The 21,310-nt window shown below is 38.8% G+C and overlaps 1 protein-coding gene across 1 annotated transcript; it reads left to right on the top strand.

The window, feature by feature from the left end:
- The first annotated feature begins 17,787 nt into the window (after positions 1 to 17,787).
- LOC141644813 (putative mitochondrial protein AtMg00310) lies at positions 17,788 to 18,168 on the top strand. The gene has a single exon (XM_074453969.1). It carries the CDS (start codon positions 17,788 to 17,790, stop codon positions 18,166 to 18,168), a length of 381 nt encoding a protein of 126 aa, XP_074310070.1.
- The last annotated feature ends 3,142 nt before the right edge of the window (positions 18,169 to 21,310 follow it).

Here is a 21,310-nt window from a genome sequence, read left to right as displayed (position 1 = left end):
AGGGGTCGGTCATTAGTGGAGGTGAGGAAGCGACGTAAGCTTGTCAGCGAAATAGCGGTTTTATGTAGGCAAGAAGGACAGTTTTGGAGGCAAAGGTCACGAACTCTGTGGCTTAAGGATGGGGATAGAAATAAGAGCTACTTTCACCATCAAGCAGGTCAACGAAAGGCTAAGAATCACTGTGACACCCTTAAAAATTAGCTTAAAAATTAGCGATAAATAAAGGCATAAATTCTACAGAAAAACTGACAGGATATGTTTGTAATTGGTTCAACTAGATAAAACCTGTAATTTCAAAAATTTTCCTAAACCATTCACAAACATTTCCAGAAGGAGAGTGCCATAACCTGCAATTTCTAACAAACTAACTTACATACATAACTAAAGACGCGGGAATATAGTAATACAAACCAAAATAGAAGAGGGAGACATATGTCCCTTCAAAATATATACAAAACCAAAAGTCTAAAGGTTTACTATAAAAATAGCCAAAACTAGGTCCAAGGTTCTTTTGCTCACTAGCTCGTCTGTGTACCCATCTAAATCTTCAACCTGTCAATCGCATTTTATACAAACACGAAAGCCACAATTCAGTGGGGAGTAACTTCGAGTCCTCCCAGCCACGAAACGTCATATTTAATGTAACATGTAATGAAACATGTAAACAACATGATAAGTAATCTAATTTCCAAGTATTCTAACATATGAATACTAAACTGACCAATTTAAACTATCATGTGAAACATATAACAAGTAGTAATCCAAACTTTATCAATCAGAACCGGCTTACATCTCACCTATTACAGTTCATAAAGTCACCATACAAGAAAGGGCAATATATCAAAGACAGGCATAAGTTCTTAGCACCGTCAATAGTCACTCTGTAACTCGAGTCTATACCACGAGGTAGGAAAGGTAATCGAACCGGTATCTTGGCTCAGCGGTTAATATTAATAAAACATGGCCAAGACACAACACAACCCTAGCCTAAAATCTGCTTGAGACCTAGACATGCGGATACACACCACCGCACCCAAGACCCACAATTTTTCTAAAACAAAGTGAGTACCCTAAGGAGTCCACCAAAGGGTTGGCTAGTACTTAAGCTGACCACTTACTATCAAAATAAGTAACGAGGTCATGCCCCAACTTGGATATAAATCCACTAGTCAGGAACACAAAGGCTATCAAGCAGTGAACATATACTCATCAAAGACTATAAAGACCTATCTATGATGAAGGCCGAAATACTCACCTAGGACCTAGTCCCAGCTAGTCCCAGCTTGAATACTTTAGCCCACACCACACAAGACAAGTAAGACACCCACTTAACCATAAGAGAGCAAAGAGTCCAACCTACCAACATAAATGCTAACATTCTATCATGTGAAAGGCTATATAAATGTCTATTCAGCAGACAATCCAACAGTATCCTCAATAAGTATTCAATACCAATTTCCAATTCTAACAATATTAACCATATTAAAGGTTTCGGGGAATCTAGGGCCGTTTCTACAATATAAGAAGCTACTTAAATCAACTAACTACACATGTGAAATAAAAATATAATAAATGGCCTAAAACAAGAAAAAGGCCGATTATCTAATTCATTCAAAATTTCATCCAACCGAATTTTTACCCGCAACCCCGGTCTGCGGACAGTGCGGGTTAAATTGCGGCTGACCAATCACTCAATTAACTGACATCGAATCAGTCAAAGGGACTAAGGCTCAGTTTTCGGCACAATCATCAAAACATTACAATTATAGCTATATAATTCCTTTTGAGCCTAATCGTTACAATTTCATTTTATAATTTACCCTAACATGTGCTCTTACCAATATAAACCTAATTTTTACCCTTAACATAACTTTTACTACTAATACGATTTAATTCAAAAGTGTATTCATATGTAATTTATTCTAACTATAACAATAATGATCCCGAAATGACAAATATTGTATGAAAAACCGCGAAACAAGCAACGGGCTGACCCGGGCCAGCCGTGGGCCTGCCGGGCTGCTGCCGGGCCTGCTGCCGCCACCCCCACACCTCCATTTTTCCATTTTTGTTCAGTATAAGACCGTCTGAAACATAATTAATCGTTCCCAATACTAACATGTTAACTAAAACTAACAAAAATACATGGATTAAACATGCATGCAATCATTTTAACATGTGAATTTAACTACTTAATTAAAAATAACAAAAACATACAAAAATCAAAGCATGTGACGATTTTTCGTCGAGTAACTCGAAATATGTTACCTTAAGCTAGAAAATGAGCAATTAGCACCTTAAAACCCAAACCCTAACAAGCACTAGCCGCTATCCTCGACAATATACGAGTCCTCAAACTCGTCCTCCAATTCTTCACCTAATTAAACAATAAAAACACAATATATAAGTATAAATACCGAAATTTACCAAAAATTCGTCTTAAAACAACTTCAAGAAAACTGAAATTAAAACATACTAGGTTGTAGATCTCGACGAGAGGATTCCGGAAATATAAATTATGCGAAAAACCGATAAGAAATGAGAAAGTTATGGTGATTTTTAGCTTGAAATGTAGAAAAATGGTGTTTTGGGAAATGTTAGAAGGTTGAAGAAGATAAGGAAAATCAGAAAAATGAAGGGGAAGGGGGAGGTGCCGCGTGAAAGGGAGAGGAAAGGAGGAAAGGTGCGGGTTTAGTCGGGATTTTACGAGTCGGTTTTGGCTCGTTTCGATAATAATTAAAACCGTTGGTCAAATGCAAATTCCGACAAGACCAAAGTTCTTAAACACGAGATTACAAGAAAATTGAGTATTCATACGACCCATTTCCAAAATCGTTTACCCAATTTTCAAAAGAGTTGTAATTTTTCCCGATATGCCCATTTTTCGAAATAAAAAGTTTTTACACGGTTTAAACTATTTTTAAACATTTCGAAACTATCAAAATAAATACTTTTCTTCAAAATATAATAAAATTATATTTCTTTGAATTATTTTTACTTCAAATACATTAATATTAAATTCAACTTGATTAATAAATTACTTTCGCAAAATAATAACGGTCCAAAATTACGGGGTGTTACAATCACCCCTCCTTTTAAAAAGTTTCGTCCTCGAAACTTAGAAGGAGAAATTATAATATACAACATCTTAATAATATAATCATAAGAAAAATATAGGTATCTTTTCAATGAAACGGTGATACTCTTGTTGATCAGACAAGAACATCCACATTCATATCAAGATATAAAAATATTTCTACACCAATAAATGAGAAAACCCATTATTGGGACGTTTCCATCAACGAGATTTAACACTCATTAATGTTAAAACCATTAAAAATCATAAATGCATTTTCAAAATTTTAGTTTAAAGTTCTATAATAAGAATAATAATCAAAAGAGCTGTATGAATTTCATGAGGTAAGAATTGAAGTCGAACCTAATTGGGTGTCAAAGATGGAGTTTCATAGGTTACCAACATCATACTTATGAGAGGAGTATGATGAAGTAAGGAAAAGAGGTATGAGCGATGCGCTCATGATCAAGGAAGAAGGAAAACAGACAACAAGGAAATGCCAGACACTTTTATCACAAACTACCACAACACCCAAAACGGTTCCAAAAACTTCCTAACAACAAAACTCATAACCACATCACTCCCAAGGGTTTCCTCAATTGCTTATGTTACCTCATCCTAATCTATTCCCTGAAACAAGGTATTCCACTATAAGCGTGATCTCATCGTTCCAAATCCTCAAACATCCAGAAACAACTTCCACAAGCCTAAGGTCAAAGCTTCCAACAAAGCTATATTCGTATCCAACTAGTGTCAACTATGGTTTCCTCAAAAAGTAAACCTTCAATCAAGTATCCCAATACCAAGCTATAAACTCCAAGAGAAAGTTCCTCAAATATTCCACAAGATTCTCATTTCAAAACAAGGTAGTAACATACCAACCCCAAACTCTGAAAAATCAATAGGATCTCAAGTTTTCTATCCTTTTGCTTATTAAGGATTGCCAAAAGCGGATCTACACTTAGCTACAACATCATCCCATCATCTCAAGTACTCAATGCGACCTCAAGGTCTATAAATCTATAGGGTTAACAAATTCTTCTCAACACTAAGTCTCTCTCAACTCAAGAACTCTCAAGAGTCCACTAAAATACCAAATCGCATCACCAAACCATTATGGTCATCAACATCTCAAGGAATATTCTTTCAAATTTGACATCCTAAAACTTACTTACCATCAAATTCCCAAGGAACAAGGTCTTAATTGTAACAACACTTTATCACCTCAAAGATCCTAAAACCATAAGCGAAACTATGTTCTTTAACCTAACAATTGGTGTCAACCAAACCATTACCCTTTCTAGTTACCAAAACAAGTGCTAAGACTTCCCAACAATGTAGCTTACTCTCACTCTCATAACATACTTCAAGTAGTAATCAATATCACTCACTAAAACCAACAAATAATCCCACATTTAACATTTCTCACACGATAACATATACATTATCCAACCCTCATATCCAAAGTGATTATGGAAGCCAAACCCAAACTCGGCTACTTAGTCAATCCTATATCCTCAAATCACATCTCACTAACTCTGTAAACATGGTCAACAGGGTACCAACTATACTAAGGAGATAAGGAGTGATAACGGGATAGAGAAACGGTAAAATATTTTCAAAGGGTGCATGAACCTGACAAGTTAGGAAACTAAGGAGTCAGACCGTAAAAATAACGGTTGACAAAAATAAAAGTTATTCGAGTTAAGAAGATATCTAGGGCAAGAATAAGATACGTAAACCTTGGCATAAAAACAGGGTTCAACAAACGTTAAAGAGAAGGGAAGGAGAACAGAAGCGGCATAATGAAAGGGTTACCGCTTACCAAACACTCATCAAAGCTTATGATCGATATGATAAGGTTACATCACTAAGGTGCTCAACAAAGCCTCAAAAGTCTACCAAATCATAGGACTAACAAGGACTCCACAATGGTAGGTATTCCTCAACTCAATTGGTTCTAAGAGCCAAAATCAATTCACCACACAAATTCATTTGTTACCATCCATGTCCCAAAGTATCTCCTTTACCATTCTCATCATCGAACTTCACTTACTATGTCATCCCCAAGTACCATGGCTTGTTTACTCCCTCATCTCACGACTTAATACTTCTAGTCTCCGATACCATAAATTAGAATCACATCTTTGAACTCACGAACTACATTGAACAACATTCCACCAAAATTCCCAAATTCAGATATGATTAAAAAGGTCAACCACGTGTTCTCAAATTTCGAAAGGTCAACAAGGGCTACTCTATACTAGATTTGGTCAACTCAAAAGGTTTAACAAACTAACTAATTCCAAAGTACGATACCAATCCATTAAGCAACGTCAATGTCCTATTGTATTCCATTCAAGGCCTACAAGGATTAGGGCTAACTATCATTCCTTAAATTTTCCACAAGAAACATCAAGACTCTCAAATGAAGTAGCTCAGGTTCATTCCATCTTATGTACTAAGGTAGTACCCATGCTCAATCATCTATAACAACAAGCTCTCAATAGTCATAAATCCCAAGGTGTTTCTCAACTCACTAGGCTCCCATATCAAGCACAACTAACAAGACTAACCAAAGGATCCCAAGTTATATTCTCCTATACAACTCAAACCTTAAGCAATCAATTTCTCACTCGTTCACGCCCTCCAAAGTTACATTCTCTCAAAACCGGGTTCTCTTGAACAAGGGGACTATCCTGCGGAATAAAAGGAAGGTGTCCACATGGACTTCTGTTATAAGGAGAAAACGAACCAAGGATGAATCCGGAGAAAGAATTGAAGAGTAGTTACCAAGGCGAGATAAGAGGAATTTGAAAGACGAATGAACAACGAAATTGGAAGATTAAGGTAAGATACAATGAAAACGGAAAGAAATATCGAGAAACTGGAAGCATTCTTCATTTGGCATAACCAATCTTTAACGGCACCAAAATTAATAACTAACAATCAACAAACCTAACAATTAGCAATCACAAACAGACTACCACATAAAATCCTAACTCTACCCATCCTACCCATCTCTCAAGTTTATTATTTAAAGGTCAAGTAATTTTAGGTGGGGTGCACAAACGTGCGTCGGGAGCAAATAAGCTCTGATACCAAGTGTGACACCCTTAAAAATTAGCGATAAATAAAGGCATAAATTCTACAGAAAAACTGACAGGATATGTTTGTAATTGGTTCAACTAGATAAAACCTGTAATTTCAAAAAATTTCCTAAACCATTCACAAACATTTCCAGAAGGAGAGTGTCATAACCTGCAATTTCTAACAAACTAATTTACATACATAACTAAAGACGCGGGAATATAGTAATACAAACCAAAATAGAAGAGGGAGACATATGTCCATTCAAAATATATACAAAACCAAAAGTCTAAAGGTTTACTATAAAAATAGCCAAAACTAGGTCCAAGGTTCTTTTGCTCACTAGCTCGTCTGTGTACCCATCTAAATCTTCAACCTGTCAATCGCATTTTATACAAACACGAAAGCCACAATTCAGTGGGGAGTAACTTCGAGTCCTCCCAGCCACGAAACGTCATATTTAATGTAACATGTAATAAAACATGTAAACAACATGATAAGTAATCTAATTTCCAAGTATTCTAACATATGAATACTAAACTGACCAATTTAAACTATCATGTGAAACATATAACAAGTAGTAATCCAAACTTTATCAACTGTAACCGGCTTACATCTCACCTATTACAGTTCATAAAGTCACCATACAAGAAAGGGCAATATATCAAAGACAGGCATAAGTTCTTAGCACCGTCAATAGTCACTCAGAATCGAGTCTATACCACGAGGTAGGGAAGGTAATCGAACCGGTATCTTGGCTCAGCGGTTAATATTAATAAAACATGGCCAAGACACAACACAACCCTAGCCTAAAATCTGCGCAGACCTAGACATGCGGATACACACCACCGCACCCAAGACCCACAATTTTTCTAAAACAAAGTGAGTACCCTAAGGAGTCCACCAAAGGGTTGGCTAGTACTTAAGCTGACCACTTACTATCAAAATAAGTAACGAGGTCATGCCCCAACTTGGATATAAATCCACTAGTCAGGAACACAAAGGCTATCAAGCAGTGAACATATACTCGTCAAAGACTATAAAGACCTATCTATGATGAAGGCCGAAATACTCACCTAGGACCTAGTCCCAGCTAGTCCCAGTTTGAATACTTTAGCCCACACCACACAAGACAAGTAAGACACCCACTTAACCATAAGAGAGCAAAGATTCCAACCTACCAACATAAATGCTAACATTCTATCATGTGAAAGGCTATATAAATGTCTATTCAGCAGACAATCCAACAGTATCCTCAATAAGTATTCAATACCAATTTCCAATTCTAACAATATTAACTGATGCGTGTCTAAAATATGATGTTTCACACTTTATTCTACACGCATTTCAGAGCTCAAATGTGCAATATATGCCATTATTTCTCTATTTTCCTCTACTTTCGTGTTTTTGTCTATTATTGCAGAAATATGAAGAATTGAGCGGAAATCGAGCCGAATCCGTCCCTAAGTAATTAACATTGCATTTGACATGAAGTATTGACTCGAGGGACGAGCTTGGTGCGCGTTTCAAGGCCTAAAGATAGCAAAAGCACGGGTGCGTACGAGTTTGACATGCAAAGAAGCACTTCACATTATTGCAGCCTGCTTCAGATGGCAATATCTCGAGGTCTAGAGCTGATAATCGAGTGATTCCAATTGGAGGTGAAATCTTATCCTCTTAGCTTTCCAACGCCGCGTAGAACGCCTGATTTGACCAAGGAACGAAGAAATGGCAGCTGTTTTAAGATCGGTGCGCGCTGCAGAATTCGTCAGAATGCACTACTGTACAGCAACTTTGGTCGATCGACTGATGCTTCTGGTCGATCGACCAGAGCACGAGATCAGAAGCTACTGTTCAGTATAGGTTGGTCGATCGACTGATGATTATGTTCGATCGACTGAACAACGGGTCTGACGCAAAACAATAGATCGAGAAACTTGAAGCCCAAAGCTATGTTAGGTTTAGGAATAATGTTACGTACACTTTCTATATAACGTAACCTAGAACATTAAGTTGGATATGCAGTTTTTACTAGTTCTTTAGTCAGTTTAGTTTATCGAATAATTAGGGTTTAGAATATTGGTGTGCATCAGATTTTCGTTCGTTCTTCTAATCATTCCTTTACAATCCCTCTGCAATTTCGGTATTCTTTTGTTTCTATTTAGTTTATCTTTATCGCATTCATAGATATAGAATTGCTAGTTAGTACCCAAAGCCAATTATCGTTTCTCGCTAATTGTTATTTGATTACTTCAAGCATGAATTCAATAGTTTATTTCGTTATGGTTATTGTTATTTCCACTGTTGTTATGAGTAGCTAAATTAATTGTGCTAGGATGTAGGGGAGTTATAGTGTAGGCGGCAAAATAATGAACACGGCCTGATTCACGTGTCAGTCGATCGACTGACATTCTTGGTCGATCGACTGACCACGTGAGGTTTTCCTTTCGTTTTAATTGTTTTAATTCTTTATTCGACGAATCGAGTGCACACGACTAGTTGGATGTTTAGGATATGACTGACCCATTAGATCGAGAGATAGGGACAGTTGTTAGATCACCAATTAAAATGACTAAACTATGTTGAGATCGAAAGATAGGTATAGTTTAGACCGTTAGTCACTTCTCAGGACGAAAGTTAGTATTAGTGACATTAGGGACCTATAGCGAGATCGAGAGATGCTATTTGTTAAGAGTGGACCGAGAGGACCTCTTTATTTCCCGCCTCATGTGTTTTGATTTAGACCTGTTTAGTATCTTTGCCCTTGAAACTATAACAAACCGATCATCCTTGCACCCCTTCTTTTATCTGCCTTATTCACGTATTTAGTTTTTTTTATCTTTGTTTGCCTTTAGCTATAGATTAAAAATCAAATCAAACCCCACTTTCGTTACCATAGACTAAATTAGACAATTAGAAATTACATTCGCCTCCTTGTGGTTCGACCCTGTTACCACTAGCCTAGGTTAGTTTTAATAGGAATTATAAATTTATTTTTGGTACTCACAACGACGGGTATCAAATTTTGGCGCCGTTGCCGGGGAGGCAATTGTTCTAATTTTTAGTTGTTTTTATTTTAGTCTGTTTTTCGCCTCAAGGGAAGACTGAGTACCTTGAGGCAATTCTCATCTCCTTCTTTAGTGTTGTCTGTTTGCAGTACTTCAGGAGAGTCCACTCATGTTCCATTCTTGGGAGCAGCAGGTGGAGATTTGTGGGAGATGTGGCGCTGAGGGGCATGATTCTGTTATGTGCCGAGCAGATATGGACCAAGTCTATGCTTACTGGCATTATAAACAAGGTCATTATGTGCCACCACATCCGTACTATCAGCAAGGCTTCCAAGAGCCTTCATATTCCTTTGCACCGCCTCAGCAAGACCCTCTTCCTTCTGAAGAGAGTGCGGAATTGAAGTCTATGGTGGATATGCTTAAACTCCAATTGCAAGAAGAGGCTGAACAGAGAGAAGCTTCTTTCAAAAGACTTGAGCTTCTCTTGGCTCATGTAGCTGCCGAGCAAGATATGTATGACTCGGAGGATGATGATTTGGAGGAAGATGAAGCGTCAATTGAAGATTTCAATGCTGTGCCACATGGAGAATTCGATCAAGCAAATTTGAGTGGTCGAACGATTGACATTACAGAAGGGAGAACGGTCGATCGACTGGAACCGGTGGTCGATCCACCAGTTATGCTGGAGGAGGAAACTACTCGATCGAGTAGTGATGCTGTTCGATCAAACCCTGCAGCCTTGGGAATTGTTAAATCGTCACCAACGCCTATTCCGGATGACGATGAGAAGGTAAATGAGGATCACTCCTATCCGATTAGAGGTAATTCAACTCCTTTAGTCGATTATGTATACCTTCCTACTCCTTCTGTTGAACCATTTGCTGCTGTAGAATTGACGCCTCCGTCCCAGTTTGGGAACAAATTGGAGGAACATCGCTTTGTTTCTCTTTCTACAGGTCTTGGCAAGTTAAAAGACCCCGGAGGTGAGTTGGGTGTTCCTAGCTTGAAGTCTGGCACTGCCCGGATATATGATCCAGGAGGAGGTCCTGATGAGGATATGCCGTCTAAGAAGAAGCTATGCGCTGAGGTGAAAAATTGGGATCCGGATGCTGCGAGACGTTTTTGTTCTCCCGTTGCCATGTTCTGGAGGCCGAGGGTAGATTTGACAGTTTCTGAAGCCACTGCGTTCAGTCAGAAGCCTAGTAGTGGGCCATTCCGTGGCCGTTCTTGATCAACTATTAGTTGATCAATTGCTTCCTCATAAAACTTTGTTTTTGTTGCTTTTTGTTAGACTTCCTTTTTAGTATTTTGTGTGCGCGAGACTTCGCATTTTATTTCGTTTGCTTGAGATTTTAAATACTTTAGTCGGATACTTTGGGTTTTGCGCAATTTTGGGCGCGTATTATTGTGCACTTGCAGGTTTTAAGACCTCATTAGCTCAAGTAATTGAGTAAATACGAAGAAATAAGGAGTACAGCAGTATTTTCAGTCGATCGACTGGCTACATTGGTCGATCGACTGAGTTGCACTTTCCAGGAGCTACTATTCCTGACACATTGGTCGATCGACTGCCATCCTTAGTCGATCGACCAATGATGCTGCTGTACCTATTCACGACCTCTCCCCTGCTGTGTTTGGTCGATATGCGGACTTAAGGGAGTTTTCTACTCCGCTTTATTTTCCGTCCAATTATTTATTTCTTCTAATTTTCTCATTTGTGCACAAATTTACCGCTTCAAAATTGTTTTCTCAGTCTTATGCGTGGTAATTTCTGTCTTTCAGGTACTTATTAGTAGCAGCTTTGCTCGCTCTTTGAAACCTCCTAGCTCATTTGGTTTGGGAGGTTTCCTTTCTTTGCGCTTAAAGTCTTGTGAGTTCCTGATTTTTACTTCATGTCATATTTATTTGTTTATTTTCTCGCAAATTCCCATTTCTCTTTTCTTCATTACATGATTTTGCATAATGGGGACATTGTGCGATTTGGTTTGGGGAAGGGTTTTGCGTCGCATATCATTTGTTTGCATTCACGTTTAATTCTGTTTTGCATTGTTTTATTCCATTTCATCCATTCATACAAAATTTCAAAAAAATTGAAAATTTCAAAAATTTTCCATAAAATGCACGTTTATTTTAGCATATAGGTTGAGTCGGAACGGTAGTATTTCAATGATGACATTGCATTTGCATCTGTTTTGCCTAAGCCCTGCTAATTGACATGTTATTAGTAGAATTTATTGCATATCTACGAGTTTTCGTTAAATTATTTGCTGAACTTGAGACTTGACTTAGATTTTTGGCAAACTACATCATATTTCTGAGGATTAGAGCCTATAACTGGTGACATTCATGACCGGTTTATCTAGGAATGTGAGTAGTACTCCTTATGAGACGTGTTTCCTTAATTTGCATAATTATGAACTTGATCTGCTTAATACCTGTATGCATTCGGTTTGTGGTTTGTTGACACATGTGGTAGAGGTTTTCCTTTTATTCATTATGCCCATAAGCTCCACACTGCCAAAAATATCCTTTTTGTCCCATTTACTACATCCTACATTTAGCCTGTCCTTTGTCAAGCTAGTAGCCTGTGTTCTTGGGATTGTTACATAGTCTTTGGTAGCATATGCTCATGCTTGAAATATTGTTGGGAAGATGAAGAGGAAGGAAAGAAAGAAAGAAATAGAAAAGAAAAAATAAGAAAGAAAAAAAAATGATTCGAAAAAAAAAGAGATGAAAAATGATTAGAAGAAAAAAAAAAAAAAAAAAAAAAAAAAAAAAGAGGTTCTGTACTGTTCAAGTTGGTCGATCGACTGCCAATCCAGGTCGATCGACTGAAGATTCGAGGAAGAAGTCAATTCGCATACTTTAATCCCTACCTTTTGGCGATTTTTGCTCCCATGTTTTATTCATATTTTATGGGGAGTTAATTGATTACCTTTATACCTGAAGATTGTGAGATTTGTGCTTATATAGCACCGTTTCAGTTGTTTATGAGAAAGAAGTTGGATGTTGCCATATGGTTCCGTTTTGGTACTAGCTTGATCACCTGTACCTCCACTTTTCCATAAAATGTTTTGCCTCTTCTTACCCATACCTCACATATCTCATATATACCTCGGCATGTGTCATGGTCATTTTGTTGGTTGGAATGCGTATGTACGGTTATAGAGATCATTTTCATATTTTATTGTTGGCATGTCTTCATAGGTCGTAGTTAGGTGAGAGTCTTTACAAAATTAATTCTTTCTATCTTTCACATATTCACCTGTTCTTATGAGAGATTTGAGCGACCCGCGAGAGTCCAATTTGATAAGTCTCTGATTGACGGTTCAGTGATTTTTAACGACTTTATAATTCGTTTGCATGATTCATACACTAGTTGATTGTTGGCTATGCATTAAATTGGTTTAGGCTTTACAGTTGTCAATTCGCTCTGAGATTGAACTCGTTCCATTAGGTCATTAGATCGAGTCTAGTTCTTGCTTGGGGACAAGCAAGGTTTGGTTTGGAGAGATTTGATGCGTGTCTAAAATATGATGTTTCACACTTTATTCTACACGCATTTCAGAGCTCAAATGTGCAATATATGCCATTATTTCTCTATTTTCCTCTACTTTCGTGTTTTTGTCTATTATTGCAGAAATATGAATAATTGGACGGAAATCGAGCCGAATCCATCCCTAAGTAATTAACATTGCATTTGACATGAAGTATTGACTCGAGGGACGAGCTTGGTGTGCGTTTCAAGGCCTAAAGATAGCAAAAGCACGGGTGCGTACGAGTTTGACATGCAAAGAAGCACTTCACATTATTGCAGCCTGCTTCAGATGGCAATATCTCGAGGTCTAGAGCTGATAATCGAGTGATTCCAATTGGAGGTGAAATCTTATCCTCTTAGCTTTCCAACGCCGCGTAGAACGCCTGATTTGACCAAGGAACGAAGAAATGGCAGCTGTTTTAAGATCGGTGCGCGCTGCAGAATTCGTCAGAATGCACTACTGTACAGCAACTTTGGTCGATCGACTGATGCTTCTGGTCGATCGACCAGAGCACGAGATCAGAAGCTACTGTTCAGTATAGGTTGGTCGATCGACTGATGATTATGTTCGATCGACTGAACAACGGGTCTGACGCAAAACAATAGATCGAGAAACTTGAAGCCCAAAGCTATGTTAGGTTTAGGAATAATGTTACGTACACTTTCTATATAACGTAACCTAGAACATTAAGTTGGATATGCAGTTTTTACTAGTTCTTTAGTCAGTTTAGTTTATCGAATAATTAGGGTTTAGAATATTGGTGTGCATCAGATTTTCGTTCGTTCTTCTAATCATTCCTTTACAATCCCTCTGCAATTTCGGTATTCTTTCTGTTCTATTTCAGTTTATCTTTATCGCATTCATAGATATAGAATTGCTAGTTAGTACCCAAAGCCAATTATCGTTTCTCGCTAATTGTTATTTGATTACTTCAAGCATGAATTCAATAGTTTATTTCGTTATGGTTATTGTTATTTCCACTGTTGTTATGAGTAGCTAAATTAATTGTGCTAGGATGTAGGGGAGTTATAGTGTAGGCGGCAAAATAATGAACACGGCCTGATTCACGTGTCAGTCGATCGACTGACATTCTTGGTCGATCGACTGACCACGTGAGGTTTTCCTTTCGTTTTAATTGTTTTAATTCTTTATTCGACGAATCGAGTGCACACGACTAGTTGGATGTTTAGGATATGACTGACCCATTAGATCGAGAGATAGGGACAGTTGTTAGATCACCAATTAAAATGACTAAACTATGTTGAGATCGAAAGATAGGTATAGTTTAGACCGTTAGTCACTTCTCAGGACGAAAGTTAGTATTAGTGACATTAGGGACCTATAGCGAGATCGAGAGATGCTATTTGTTAAGAGTGGACCGAGAGGACCTCTTTATTTCCCGCCTCATGTGTTTTGATTTAGACCTGTTTAGTATGCTGCCGCCAAAACTATAACAAACCGATCATCCTTGCACCCCTTCTTTTATCTGCCTTATTCACGTATTTAGTTTTTTTTATCTTTGTTTGCCTTTAGCTATAGATTAAAAATCAAATCAAACCCCACTTTCGTTACCATAGACTAAATTAGACAATTAGAAATTACATTCGCCTCCTTGTGGTTCGACCCTGTTACCACTAGCCTAGGTTAGTTTTAATAGGAATTATAAATTTATTTTTGGTACTCACAACGACGGGTATCATTAACCATATTAAAGGTTTCGGGAATCTAGGGCCGTTTCTACAATATAAGAAGCTACTTAAATCAACTAACTACACATGTGAAATAAAAATATAATAAATGGCCTAAAACAAGAAAAAGGCCGATTATCTAATTCATTCAAAATTTCATCCAACCGAATTTTTACCCGCAACCCCAGTCCTGCGACAGTGCACGGGTTAAATTGCGGTGACCAATCACTCAATTAATCGACATCGAATCGATCAAAGGGACTAAGGCTCAGTTTTCGGCACAATCATCAAAACATTACAATTATAGCTATATAATTCCTTTTGAGCCTAATCGTTACAATTTCATTTTATAATTTACCCTAACATGTGCAACTACCAATATAAACCTAATTTTTACCCTTAACATAACTTTTACTACTAATACGATTTAATTCAAAAGTGTATTCATATGTAATTTATTCTAACTATAACAATAATGATCCCGAAATGACAAATATTGTATGAAAAACCGCGAAACAAGCAACGGGCTGACCCGGCCAGGCCGTGGGCCTCGAAATTTCTTCTTCGAACTCCGCCGCCACCCCCACACCTCCATTTTTCCATTTTTGTTCAGTATAAGACCGTCTGAAACATAATTAATCGTTCCCAATACTAACATGTTAACTAAAACTAACAAAAATACATGGATTAAACATGCATGCAATCATTTTAACATATGAATTTAACTACTTAATTAAAAATAACAAAAACATACAAAAATCAAAGCATGTGACGATTTTTCGTCGAGTAACTCGAAATATGTTACCTTAAGCTAGAAAATGAGCAATTAGCACCTTAAAACCCAAACCCTAACAAGCACTAGCCGCTATCCTCGACAATATACGAATCCCTAAACTCGTCCTCCAATTCTTCACCTAATTAAACAATAAAAACACAATATATAAGTATAAATACCGAAATTTACCAAAAATTCGTCTTAAAACAACTTCAAGAAAACTGAAATTAAAACATACTAGGTTGTAGATCTCGACGAGAGGATTCCGGAAATATAAATTATGCGAAAAACCGATAAGAAATGAGAAAGTTATGGTGATTTTTAGCTTGAAATGTAGAAAAATGGTGTTTTGGGAAATGTTAGAAGGTTGAAGAAGATAAGGAAAATCAGAAAAATGAAGGGGAAGGGGGAGGTGCCGCGTGAAAGGGAGAGGAAAGGAGGAAAGGTGCGGGTTTAGTCGGGATTTTACGAGTCGGTTTTGGCTCGTTTCGATAATAATTAAAACCGTTGGTCAAATGCAAATTCCGACAAGACCAAAGTTCTTAAACACGAGATTACAAGAAAATTGAGTATTCATACGACCCATTTCCAAAATCGTTTACCCAATTTTCAAAAGAGTTGTAATTTTTCCCGATATGCCCATTTTTCGAAATAAAAAGTTTTTACACGGTTTAAACTATTTTTAAACATTTCGAAACTATCAAAATAAATACTTTTCTTCAAAATATAATAAAATTATATTTCTTTGAATTATTTTTACTTCAAATACATTAATATTAAATTCAACTTGATTAATAAATTACTTTCGCAAAATAATAACGGTCCAAAATTACGGGGTGTTACAATCACATTTCGAAACTTGTGGATGATGATGGTATAGTGAGGGCTTGAGATGAAGCAGTTTCGCGAGTAGCAATGAGTTATTTTACTGATCTTTTTAGGGCTTCTCCAACACGGGATTTTGGGGATATCTTCGAAGGTATGGAGGGGAGAGTGCTCGGGTGGATGAACAATATGCTAAGGTGCGAGTACAGAGAAGAAGAGGTTATTGAAGCTCTGAATCAAATACACCCGCTCAAAGCTCCGGGACCGGATGGGATGAATGGATTGTTTTACCAGACGTATTGGCATATTGTAGGCCCAATGGTGACGAGTACTGTGCTGGGTGTCCTACGTGGGGACCCAATGCCGGTAGGTATGAATCACACGCACACCGTTCTTATTCCAAAAAAGAAGTGTAACACCCCACGGTAATTGAAAAGGTCCAGTGATAGGCTTAAATAACTAGTGCTTAAAGGGATTGGAAGTACTACTCATATCAACAAAGTGCACTTTCTTTTATGGTCATCCATGCGAAAGAACTCCAAAGTTAAGCGTGCTTGGCTAGGAGTAGTCTTAGGATGGGTGACCTCCTGGGAAGGTTTCCGGGATGCGCATGAGTGAGGACAAAATGCGCTATAAAGGACCCGTGTTGATCTGTGGGTCATGTACACAGCCTAGTGAGCTATCATAAGTAACCGTTCCCGACCCGGTTTGGGCCGGGGTGTTACAGAAGGCCCCGGATAAAATTCGGGATTTTAGGCCGATTAGCCTCTGTAATGTGGTCTATGAACTGGTCTCAAAAGTGATAGCGAACTGCTTGAAACTTTTTCTTAATGAAATTGTATCCGAGAATCAAAGTGGTTTTACCCCGGGCCGTCTCATCTCGGATAATGTTCTCATTGCGTTCGAGTTATTTCATTACATGAAAAACTCGAGGCATGGGGAGGGGTTCATGGCAATAAAGCTCGATATGGCCAAAGCCTACGATAGAGTGGAATGGGATTTTTTGGAGGCAGTGCTTCGATGTATGGGTTTTGATAGGGGATGGGTGGACAGAGTTATGTTATGTGTTTCATCGGTCTCGTCCGCTGTTTTGGTTAATGGGAATGCGAAGGAGGTGTTTCGGCCAGAGAGGGGTTTGTGCTAGGGGGGGCCGTTATCAGCTTATCTTTTTATTCTATGTGTCGAGGTTCTTTCTAATTTGATGAGGAGAGCAGCGCTGAGTAACTCGCTTCATGGAATTCGAATTTCTCCTAATGCCCCGATTATTTCTCATTTGCTCTTCGCCGACGACAGTATTTTCTTCCTTAAAGCCAGTGAAGAGGAAGCGGTTAGGGTGCGTAGTATTCTTCGAAGATATGAGGGTGCATTGGGTCAGTCAGTTAATATGGAGAAGACAACGGTTTCCTTTAGTCGAGGTGTTGAGGAGGGGAGGAGGAACAACATTGCAGGCCGATTAGGGGTGGAAGTCGTAAAAGAGCAGGCGAGATACTTGGGGTTGTCAATGGTCGTGGGACTGTCAAAGAAACCAATCACGGATATTATCAGGGATAAGCTCAATAAACGGTTGCAAGGATGGCGAGGGAAGATATTGTCTAGGGTTGGTAGGGAGGTTCTGATAAAGGCGGTTGTCAATTCTCTCCCTACCTATGTTATGAGTATCTTTTAACTTCCGACTAATTTTTGCGACGAGCTGAGATCGCTGGTATCCAGGTTTTGGTGGGGTCATGAGGAAGGAAGGAGGAAAATTTCTTGGGTGGCTTGGAAACGGCTTTGCAAACCGAAGGACATGGGAGGTTTGGGTTTTAGAGACTTTCATAAGATGAATCAAGCTCTCCTGGGGAAACAAGCATGGAGGCTGCTTACGTCTCAAAATTGTTTATGGGCCCGATTGATGCAGAGTAAATATTACCAAGGGAAGTCGTTTCTTGAGGCAGAGATGGGTGGTAACCCAAGCTACACATGGCGCGGGATTTTAGGGGCGAGAGAGGTGATATTGAAGGGTTTGAGGCGACGAATAGGTTACGGGGGTGACACCTATGTCTGGCGTGATGCGTGGATGCCAGATACACAAACGGGGATGGTGGTGTCACCGTGTGTGGGAGGTAATCCTATGATGTGTGTGGCTGATTTGATGACAAATGAAGGACGGGCTTGGGATGAAAAGTAGTTGAACGCGATTTTAATGCCTTTTGAGCATGAACGGGTTCGTAATATTAGACTAAGTACCGCGCCACAAGCTGATGCATGGTACTGGAGCTTTGATCGAGATGGAAATTATAGTGTTAAATCCGCATATAGGCTGCTTGAAGGGGTCGACTTGAGTATTGAGGAACCGTCGAGCTGGGCACGTGAGAAATGGATTTGGAACAAGTTGTGGAAGACGCGGGTATGGCCTCGGATTAAACTCTTTTTTTTTTTGCAGTTGTGCAACAATGCGTTAGCATCAAATGTAATACCCGTCGTTTTAGGGACCTGTTGACCGACGTTGACTGACCTTAGACATTGATCTTGACCTTGGAAAACCTTACGGGCAATCTCTTGTGACATTATGAGCTGTGATTTGCGTGGGACACGATCTACCTGAGGCTACTCGATCGAGTAGCTTGGGAGCTCGATCGAGTAGGGGTCACTCGATCGAGTAAGTTAGTTACTCGATCGAGTAACGAGTTTGCAGCGGTGATTTATAAATCGATAATCGTGAAACCCCAAATCATTTACGCACCTTCCTCCTAAACCTAAATGACGTCAACTCTTTTCTCCTTTACCATAATCCTTTCCTTGAGGTCTTTGAGGATGCTTACACCATAGGGATGGGTTGCTTGAGTCGGGTAGCGGTCTTGACGCCGGATTACTATGTATAGGTATGTTATCGTCATAATCATCGTCATCATTGTTTTCAGTTAGGGTTGTAGTGGTAGTGATAGATGGTTGTACTGTTTGTATAGGTGTATTATTTGGTTTGTTGGTATCATGTGATCGGACGCGGAATCACTGCGGTTGGCTGAAGGTAGGTTCGCCTATTTAGTACTGTTGGTTGTCTATAGTGTCTGTTGGTGTGGTCTGGATGATATAGTGTCAGTGTTGTTGATTGATTGTGGTAGTTGGTTTGTTTTGTTATCGTTTTGATTATCGTTGTGGTGGTACAGCTGATTGTCATTGTTTGTGTATGGTTCTCGAGGTGCGTCCTCAGCTGAGTGGAGTCACTTGCGGGAGTGGCTTCATGCCCGTAGTTCGTCCTCCGTGGAACCCGCCACGGGAGGAGATGTGCACATTAATGGACATGGGTTTATCGCTCAGTTTGATGAGCGGGGCTTAGGTGGGAACGGCTGCAGTCCCCCACTGACAGGGCTGGTCCAGTGGACAGTCGGTGATGGTGGTTGGTTGGAGGAGATGTGGTGTGTGTGTTGTTGTGCTTGTGTGTGTCTGTTTTATATGTTCAGTACTTTATTTCTTGACCTTGTGTGGTGTTGTTTTGTTGTTTGTTTCTGTTGTGTCTGCCGTGATCCACTATGGTGAGCAGTCAGTCTTAGCAGGTATTTGTTGGATCATAGTTGGGTGCTTGGAGGGACGAGTCTATCACGAGTTACGACAGATATAGTTCACATAGTAGTCAATGGTGTTGAGTTGTACCTTTTATATGTCATTAGTTTCGTTAATCACTTGTAATATAACTTAAACGTTCTTTTATCGACATTTGATTATTACTGTCCTCGAGCAACCGAGATGGTAACGCCCTTATATGCTAGGGAAGGTCTTTTTAAGGCTCCTTAGTATATGGGGGTGTTACAAAGTGGTATCAGAGAGACGATTTTGGAACCTGTAACAAATGAGCCTAACGAACGTAGAGAGTCTTATAAAATGAACCTGGTGTATGTATATTGGGATCCCCAGCTGATGCTAGATTTTGGGTGAGTAGGCGCCCTCGTTTCAAAATCATGGCCCCATTATGTTTAAGCCAGTCACCGGTTATGGGGATATCGAGTCGGGAATTATGTGCCTAAGTGTGTATAATGGTTATGCTAGAAATGTCTGTGATAGTGTCTCTATGAATGTTAGTATGTGTAACTGTGATGAGGAACTATGTACGTCTGTGGTTGAGTAGAAGTGTGTATGAAATTAATGGAAGTGGTAAAATGTTTATAGTACGTGACAGTATGGTGTGATGTGGTGATAATAGCGTTTTCTAAACTTTTCTATGCGTGTTAGCTTATAAAAGAAAATTGCAAGTCTTGAATGTGTGATACTGAGGAGTTGTATGTCTTCATATGCATGTGAGTACATCAAGGGATGGTAAGTTTATGCCGGGTGGTAGAGCTTGTCAAGTAATAATTAGAATTGCAAAAGATGATTTGTTGAGTACTCTTATTATATGGCATAGTTAAGTTGAGTAGTTTAGTTGGTAATTTGTTGTGACATGGTTAAATTGTTCGCAAACTTGGATGACAAATGATGGTCTAATATTAGATGAATGACTACGATAGTATAACTATAAGTTGTATTGTTGAAGGTTGCAAATGTGTGACTAGAAGTAAAATAATGTGTTGAATGTATGCATGAATAAGCTAGTAGTGTGGTCAATCGTCTCGCGTAATGTTCGTTATAAGATGAAGTAATATGTCTCTTGGTTGAATGAAACTATGGCATTTCATTTGAGTAGTAATAGTGCGTCGTGAATGAATATAATAATCTGTGACGATTTCCGAATTTATTTTGGAATCGACACGAGTTGTTATTTTGCAAGAACCGTTAACCAAACTCGTAACTGTTGACCTTATTCTTAACCTTGCCCGACCGAGTAAGAGTATTTACTCAATCGAGTAGACCTCATTCGATCTAGTTAGGAAGCTATAACATCGAAAAAGTTGGATCTGCCAGCGGAAACTCGACCGAGTAGCTCCAACTCGATCGAGTAGAGGCCACTCGATCGAGTAACCCACTTACTCAATCGAGTAAGTGAATAGTACCCGGGGATTTGCGGGATTCTTATACCCTTTCCCATATTCTTTTCTTCTTATTTCCTACTTCGTCTAAACCCTAAGTTCCCACATCTCTCTCTATTTGCTTTCAATCTTGTGCTTTGGGTGCTTAAATTTCTTGGTGTTCTTCTTGTTAATCCATCATTTTTCTTGCTAATCATTCAAGGTAAGAATGTTCATCCTATTTCTATGTTTTTAATTGATTAGAAGCATGTAGTTTGTTTCTCATTTTCCCTTTTCTATACGCTTTTTGAGGTGTGCATTCACCTATGGATGGTTCTAAAGGATGATTCATGTCAGCCGACCCCAAATCATTTTGGGATTAAGGCTCTG

The sequence above is a fragment of the Silene latifolia genome, chromosome 1 (genome assembly GCF_048544455.1).
Source record: "Silene latifolia isolate original U9 population chromosome 1, ASM4854445v1, whole genome shotgun sequence".
Taxonomy (NCBI): domain Eukaryota; kingdom Viridiplantae; phylum Streptophyta; class Magnoliopsida; order Caryophyllales; family Caryophyllaceae; genus Silene; species Silene latifolia.
The sequence above is the reverse complement of the archived record's forward strand: the minus strand, read 5'-3'. Positions and strand labels throughout refer to the sequence as shown.

Bases quoted from the DNA above. Each gene is read 5' to 3' on its own strand.
- LOC141644813 (XM_074453969.1), top strand. From the start codon at position 17,788: ATGGGAGGTTTGGGTTTTAGAGACTTTCATAAGATGAATCAAGCTCTC.